At 43.4% G+C, this 8,746-nt stretch overlaps 1 protein-coding gene across 1 annotated transcript; it reads left to right on the forward strand.

The window, feature by feature from the left end:
* The first annotated feature begins 1,481 nt into the window (after nucleotides 1-1,481).
* On the forward strand, nucleotides 1,482-6,111 carry LOC139566793 (uncharacterized). Its single transcript, XM_071388113.1, has 3 exons — nucleotides 1,482-1,999; nucleotides 2,383-2,507; nucleotides 2,715-6,111. The coding sequence occupies exons 1-3, from the start codon at nucleotides 1,717-1,719 to the stop codon at nucleotides 3,831-3,833; spliced, it is 1,527 nt and encodes a 508-aa protein (XP_071244214.1). The 5' UTR covers nucleotides 1,482-1,716; the 3' UTR covers nucleotides 3,834-6,111.
* The last annotated feature ends 2,635 nt before the right edge of the window (nucleotides 6,112-8,746 follow it).

Consider the following 8,746-nt stretch of genomic DNA (forward strand, 5'->3'; position numbering starts at 1 on the left):
CGATGGAAAAACCATTCGGTTGCCACTTGTGCCCGGACTGTTTCTCCCACTCGTCCAGTCTGAAGAGGCACCAGAGGGTCCACACAGGACAGAAACCCTACAGCTGACCCCGGTGTGAGAAGAGGTTCTAAAGATACACATGAAGATCCACACGGGAGAGGCCGTTGCCTGTACCCACTGTTGGAAGAGGTTCTCAGAGAAGAATGGGTTCATACAAAGACTGGGCCTGGACCTGGTTCTAGCCTTCCTCAGCTACCATAGAGTTACCCAACCAATACAAACAAGGTAAGGACGGATGTTCACCACAAGAGGTACCTAGCCTATAACACAGCACACAATCCCAACAACACCCAAACAATGGTTAGAGGTCAAGGAGGGAGCTCAAAGACTAACCACCTGAGGGTGGTGGCTCCTGCTTCTACCTCCTCTTGTGTCATTTGGTCACAACATGGGAGGGCGAGTATTGGGACGGACACCGATAAGCCGTAAGCCTGCCACATGTGTGGGAAGCGCTTCACTGATGAGAACTATATGAAGAAGCACCAGACCGTTCACACCAAGGAGAGGCCCTTCAAGTACAAACTATGTACACAATAACTTTTCCTTCCTGAGTAACCTTACCAGACATAGGCGTGTCCACAACAAGGAGAAATTGTTGGTGTGGCTTGAGATGTAAACAGGGGATATCTGGGAACCATTCTTTAGCTAAAATATTATAGTTATCATGTGAAGTGTCTTGGGTTAAGAGGGTAATTAACCACATACCCCTTATTGACCCTTTGTTAAATTGTAATTTGAAACAGGCTTGTATAAATACCTGTTTTTAGAGAGACAGTAAACCTGGGCTAGAACAAGGACAGTTTAATATTTACCTTACTGAGGTGTAGATGGAATAAAGTCATATTATTTTCTACTATATTATTGCTAACACACTGTTCTCTTTAAACAAGTCTGCTCTCATCTTGAAAGATAGTGATCTTATGAGATTTGATGTGTAATGTAATAGATGGGTTGGTTGTTTAGCAACAAAACCGACACATGCACAATAGTGGAGCAAAACAGATACGTTTGGCTTACATTGTTGACAACATGTAAGGTATATTTCTGTCTCCAATGTTTATTGAAAACATAAATACATTTGTACAATGAGCACTTGTCGTATCTCAAATACATTGTTGCAGTTGTTGGTTAGCTAGCTAGGGAATTTTAGCCATATTAGTATCGACGTGAAATCACTCAAAAACACCTCAAAACAAGGCATGGTATTAAGAACAAGCTGAAACGAGCCACTTATGATTCCACAATTAGCAGTTTCTTGTCACTCTTGCTAGCAATCTGGCCATCCTGAATCACAACAGGATGACTTTTGCCCTATGGAAACGCGCAGTTTTCGTGACGGCGTCACCATCTATATGCAGCACAAATCAAAGAACAGCCCGCGTAACTTTCTCATTTAAACACACCCTTTGAGCTATGACGCTAACCAATAAGATCACTTCTCTTTAGTTTGAACGGAAGTGAACATTGACCATGAACAATTTCCACGTTAGCGTTTTTTGGGTTGTTATTTCGACGTTTATCGAAACCATGTAACTCCAAATATGACTAATTTAGCGGCACAGCATCACATACTTTTCCCAGGTAGTGTTTAGATCGTGTTGGAGACAGGACTTGGTTGATAGATGTTATCTTGGTAACGCTATCTAGCTGCTAACAATGGCTAACTGTATGGTTTTTCACACTCAAATAACTTCCATTATGGAGGTGCTAGCGAATGCAGCCGTGGCAGAGGTCTGTAAACTCGTAGACGACGACTATGCAGTGTTTCGTTTAGAAATAACTCAAAGCCAGAAAGACAACACGGCATTGCGGAGGAAACTACAGCTACTGGAACTGAAGGTGGCACGGGAGTGCGCAGAGAGGACAATGCGAGAGCGCGTCCTCGGCAGTCGTACCAGTAGTGTCAAGATCCTCGACCGAAACAGAGGACTGGCAAGAGGTACATTTTTCAGAGGGCCTAGCTGCGGGGCTTGTCGCCCCCTTCACCTCTGCGCATTTGTGACTTAAGATGTGTTAACCAATATTGTGTCTTGGTCAGTTTTTGGATAATTCCCCTGATGAATTAACTATCTTGCGCAAAGACACTATCATATTCTAACGACTTTCTTGATTTACTACATTTCCTGTTATTTACTAATTGAAAACAATATGATACATGGAACATAAATCGATCTATAAATAGTATATCAAGAAGTTATGAGAAGTGTTACCTTACATCCTTGCCAATTCTAAACAGTGTCAATAGTGTACAATATAGTGTTGAGCATTGACAGTAGCTAACCTAAACACCTATTTTACCCCAATCACACTCTCTCGGTGAAGGACATCTCACTGGAGGCCACAGCAGCTTTGTTAAGCCAGCGGGACGCAATAGATGGAGAGATGACCAGCCAATCACTGTTGATGAGGGGAGTGGAACCTCAACCCAGCATGTTATCGTGATAGAGGTTAGTGTAATAGTGTTGCATAAAAAGATTCCAGTTATTTGTAAATCAAATGTGGCCCGTTTATTTCAGAAAGGTTTCCATCAGCTATTCACTTGCTTACATCTACATCCTAATTTATCTGCCATAGGGAGGCTTGTGAGACCTCCCTGCAACATTGTTATCCAATTACACTCATGTGCCGGTAATAACCTCCTCTCTTCTTGTCAGTCTGCAGATGCAGAGGCTGCAGGTCCTAGAGTCAAGCTGGAGAAGGCTGAAGGAGAGGAGGACCTACGGCACAGCAGAGACATTCAGACTGGAGCGGTTGAAGTGTCCCCTATAGCTACGGAGGACTCCACCACTGCCCCAGCACCGCCTAGGACCCAACGCAGCATCACGGAGGTCAGTGGAATGCCGAACGCCGTCCTCAAGTCAGAGACAGACAAGGAGACTTTAACTGTAACACACAGGCTCTTACATACAGGATCTGACCACGGATCAGACTCAGAGAGGCTGGGGCCACTGGGCTGTCCTCCTGCTCCTGGCCCAGAGTACTTTCCGGTATTTCACCAGAGCCAGGTTCCTTCCCGTGGAGATGGTGATACGTTAGACACTGGAGGTGATGATCCATCTTGTTCTTACACTACAGAGATGGACCCTGGCAACATGCTCTTGTCTTTAGAGACACAGACTGATCTGTCTAGTGGGGACTGGAACCGGTACAGTAGTAGTGTATACTCTGAAGGGTGCCTAGATAAGAAAAGGGAGGTTATAGTCGTAGATGAAGTGGATGGAGATGTTCCTCTGACATGGAATGCAGACCAGACTCACTTAGGAGAAGGACACTCACAAGGCAGAGATTTCATAGATTATAAGGAAAGCTTAGAGACTAATCAAAATGTCGCAACCCACTCCCCTTTACACACGTTCAGGGATCGCGACACAGTGTCCACATCAATGGGGTCTTCGGATTCCCACAGCCGCGTCCTTTTCGATCAGCTATTGAATTCAAAGGACCAAAGGGCCATGGCTCAGGGAGGGGGAGCAACATCAGGCAATAGTAAAGAGAAACGGTTCCTCTGCATGTTCTGTAACAAAGGCTTCAGCTGCCTCCAGAAGGTGGAAATCCACCAGAGGGTCCACACAGGGGTGAAACCCTTCAGCTGTACCCAGTGTCACATGCGCTTTGCCCAGGCTGGCAACCTAAAGATCCACCAGAGGGTCCACACAGGGGTGAAACCCTTCAGCTGTACCCAGTGTCATATGCACTTCTCTCATTCGTCCAGCCTGAAGAGGCACCAGAGGATCCACGCAGGAGAGAAATCCTTCAGCTGCCCCCCAGTGTGAAAATGCGTTTTCCACACCAGAACCAGCTGAAGAAGCACCTGAAAGTCCACACGTGAGAAAGGCTGTTCGCGTGTACGCACTGCGGGAAGAGGTTCAGAGAGGAGCTACCTCAGTATACACCAACTGAAAAACCATTCCACTCTATACCTCAAACCCTACATTAAAGTCAAAGATTCATTTTAATTTCATTGTCAGCGGAAAGGTCCACAGATGCCTTTGTAATAACAAAAGTAACACATTTCAGTGCTGAATATTCCTGGGTAGAATATTGCATTCAGCCATTGTGTGATATATATGGCCTATGTAAACATATACAGTACCAGTCAAAAGTTTGGACACACCAACTCATTCAAGGTTTTTTATTTATTTTTACTATTCTCTACATTATTCGAATAATAGTGAAGACATCAAAACTATGAAATAACACATGGAATCATGTAGTAACCAGAAAAGTGTTAAACAAATCGAACCATATTTGAGATTCTTCAAAGTAGCCACCCTTTGCCTTGACAGCTTTGCACACTCTTGGCATTCTCTCAACCAGCTTCATGAGGAATGCTTTTCCAACAGTCTTGAAGGAGTTCCCACATATGCTGAGCACTTGTTGGCTGTTATTCCTTGACTCTGCAGTCCAACTCATCCCGAACCATCTCAATTGGGTTGAGGTTGGGTGATTGTGGAGGCCAGGTCATCTGACACAGCACTCATCACTCTCATTCTTGGTCAAATAGCTCTTACACAGCCTGGAGGTGTGTTTTGGGTCATTGTAAAAAAAAAAAAAAAAATGATAGTCCCACCAAGCCCAAACCAGATGGGATGGCATATCGCTGCACAATGCTGTGGTAGCCATGCTGGTCTTAACCAAGAATGTGCCTAGAATTCTAAATAAATCATTGACAGTGTCACCAGCAAAGCACCATCACACCACCACCTCCATGCTTCACGGTGGGAACCACACATGCGGAGATCATCCGTTCACCTACTCTGCGTCTCACAAAGACACGGCAGTTGGAACCAAAAATCTCAAATTTGGACTCGGACCAAAGGACAGAGTTACACCGGTCTAATGTCCATTGCTCGTGTTTCTTCTTGTTATTGGTGTCCTTTAGTAGTGGTTTCTTTGTAGCAATTCGACCAGGAAGGCCTGATTGATGCAGTCTCCTCTGAACAGTTGTTGAGATGTATCTGTTACTTGAACTCTGAAGCATTTATTTGGGCTACAATCTGAGGTGCAGTTAACTCTAATGAATTTATCCTCTGCAGCAGAGGTAACTCTGGGTCTTCCTTTCTTGTGGCGGTCCTCATGAGCCAGTTTCATCATAGTACTTGATGGTTTTTGCGACTGCACTTGAAAAACTCTTGGTATTTTCCAGCACTTGAGGAAAAAGTTATTGAAATTTTCCAGATTGACTAACCTTCGTCTTTCAAGTAATGATGGACTGTCATTTCTATTTGCTTATTTGAGCTGTTCTTGCCATAATATGGACTTGTTTTTTTTACCAAATATACCCTCCACAACTTGTCACAACACAACTGATTGGTTTAACGCATTAAAGAAAGAAATTCCACAAATTAACTTAAGGCACACCTGTTAATTGAAATGCCTTCCAGGTGACTTCCTCATGAAGCTTGTTGAGAGAATGCCAAGAGTGTGCAAAGCTGTCAAGGCAAAGGACAAGACGTGGCAGAACAAGGTGGTCAGGTTGGGATGTAGGGTTTGAGCAGTTCCCCGTGCTGCTCCGTAGGCAAGCACCATAGTCTTAGTGGATGCGAGTTTCGACTGGATGCCACTGTAGGAGCGGGGTGACATGGGAGAACTTTGGAAGGTTGAACACAGGCAGGCTACAGTGTTCTGGATAAGTTGCAGGGGTTTGATGGCACAAGCAGGGAGCCCAGCCAACAGAGTTGCAGTAGTCTAGACGGGAGATGAGCCTGGATTAGGAACTGCGCCGTGTGAGTAAGGGTTGTACTCTACGGATGTTGTAGAGCATGAACCTGCAGGAGCGAGTCACTGCTTTGCAGAGAATGACAGGGTGTTGTCCATGGTCACGCCAAGGTTCTTTGCACAGGACACTATGGTGTTGTCAACCGTGATGGAGAGGTCTTGGAGCGAGCAGGCCTTCCCTGGGAGGAAGAGCAGCTCCTTCTTGTTGTGCTTGAGGTGCTGCGCCGACATTAAGCTGAGATGTCTGCCAGGCACGCAGCGAGATGTGTATTTGTAGTTTTCATATTGTGTATTTAACACTTATGTTTAATAAAGACAAAATGGGACTTTTCATTCTAAGACTTTCATTGAGACTCTCTTTAGTATACATCACATCTGATCTCACCCTACTCTGCATACATCCAACAGTGCTTTATAACAATATACACTTACTAAATATACCTACACATACCCACACACTAACAAACACCTACTGTAAACACTAAAATAGTTTAAGGTTTGTCTGATGATTTTGACTTATCATAGCTGACTCATTTACCCACAACATATTTATGTCCACCATGATGGGTTTAACAACAATGAAGTCATTCTTTAACTACAGTAAAGGACTCAAACGTAGTTGGGATGGGTAAACACTCCATGTTGAAAGTGTGTTTTATGTGTGTGTGTGTGTGTGTGTGTACCTGAAGGAGTGTATGTCTATCACTTGTCTCTTTCAGGAGGATGAGGGTCCAGAGGTGCTGCTGGTCAATGAGGGGTGTGAGTAGGGTCTTGAACACCTCCTGAACCCACAGAGGAACCAGCTGAGCAGCACTGAGGTGAGTGCACTGAACTACTGTCTGAATGGTATTAGGTTAGGGCCCGTATCCACAAAGCCTCTGAGTGCTGATCTAGGATCAGTTTAGCCTTTTAGATCATAATGAATTTAATAGGCTAGTGGCAAGCCCCTACATTTTTTAGATAGTAGTTCTACCTACATACAAACAGCATTAGGATATCTTAATGCATCTAGGAAATATAGACCTGTAAACACAGATACAATAGATGGAAATGTCAACTATGAATATGTATGATGAATGTAAGCTTTACTTTTTGGTAACTGATTAATAGACTTTCCAAGTCATATGTGCTCTCATTCAGTGCTGTATGGTCCTGCCTGACAAAATACATAGTTATGTTTTTTATATTTTTATGTTTGGGCTATTGTAATCTGTTCTAAACAAGTGGGCTCAGACATCGGAATTAGATTTTTTGGGGTGTGAGGTTGCTTGAATGATTTTGTATCTTTAGCTCCTAGTCTTGTAATTAAGTCAAGCCACCAAAGATTATCTTTGGGGCCTCCATGGATTTAGCCTCAAATCAAATATGGTGTCCAAAATCCAATATGGCTGCCATAATCTATTTGCATATAAATTGCCCTTGTTTATTTTGTATTGTGTCATTCTGTCTTTAAAAGGGTTTCATAGGGCTGTTAGTATACAGTTGAAGTCAGAAGTTTACATACACCTTAGCCAAATACATTTCAACTCAGTTTTTCACAATTCCTGACATTTAATCCTCGTAAAAATCCCTGTCTTAGGTCAGTTAGGATCACCACTTTATTTTAAGAATGTGAAATGTCAGAATAATAGTAGAGTGATTTATTTCTGCTTTTATTTCTTTCATCACACTCCCAGTGGGTCAGAAGTTTATACACTCAATTAGTATTTGGTAGCATTGACTTTAAAATGTTGAACTTGGGTCAAACGTTTCGGGTAGCCTTCCACAAGCTTCCCACAATAAGTTGGGTGAATTCTGGCCCATTCCTCCTGACAGAGCTGGTGTAACTGACTCAGGTTTGTAGGCCTCTTTGCTCGCACACGCTTTTTAAGTTCTGCCCACAAATTTTCTATAGGATTGAGGTCAGGGCTTTGTGATGGCCACTCCAATACCTTGACTTTGTTGTCCTTAAGCCATTTTTCCACAACTTTGGAAGTATGCTTGGGGTCATTGTCCATTTGGAAGACCCATTTGCGACCAAGCTTTAACTTCCTGACTGATTTCATGAAATTTTCCTTCCTCATGAAGACATCTATTTTGTGAAGTGCACCAGTCCCTCCTGCAGCAAAGCACCCCCACAACATGATGCTGCCACCCCCCGTGCTTCACGATTGGGATGGTGTTCTTCGGCTTGCAAGCATCCCCCTTTCTCCTCCAAACATAATGATGGTCATTATGGCCAAACAGTTATATTTTTGTTTCATCAGACCAGAGGACATTTCTCCAAAAAGTACGATCTTTGTCCCCATGTGCAGTTGCAAACCGTAGTCTGGCTTTTTTTATGGCAGTTCTGGAGCAGTGGCTTCTTCCTTGCTGAGCGGCATTTCAGGTTCTGCCGATATAGTACTCGTTTTACTGTGGATATAGATACTTTTGTACCTGTTTCCTCCAGCATCTTCACAATGTCCTTTGCTGCTGTTCTGAGATTGGTTCGAAATGTGCAAATCAAAGTACATTCATCTCTAGGAGACAGAACGCGTCTCCTTCCTGAGCGGTATGATGGCTGTGTGGTCCCATGGTGTTTATACTTGCGTACTATTGTTTGTACAGATGAACGTGGTACCTTCAGGCTGAACCAGACTTGTGGAGGTCTACACAAAAACAAAATCTGAGGTCTTGGCTGATTTCTTTTGATTTTCCCATGATGTCAAGCAAAGAGGCACTGAGTTTGAAGGTAGACCTTGAAATACATCCACAGGTACACCCCCAATTGAGTCAAATGATGTCAATTAGGGAATTTTTACTAGGATTAAATGTCAGGAATTGTGAAAAACTGAGTTGAAATGTATTTGGCTAAGGTGTATGTAAACTTCTGACTTCAACTGTAAATAAGGTATTTCTGTTTTTGTCTAAACCTGTTTTCGCTTTGTCATTATGCGGTATTGTGTGTAGATTAATGAGGGGGGGGGGGAATCATTAAATCCATGTT

The sequence above is a fragment of the Salvelinus alpinus genome, chromosome 39 (genome assembly GCF_045679555.1).
Source record: "Salvelinus alpinus chromosome 39, SLU_Salpinus.1, whole genome shotgun sequence".
NCBI lineage: Eukaryota > Metazoa > Chordata > Actinopteri > Salmoniformes > Salmonidae > Salvelinus > Salvelinus alpinus.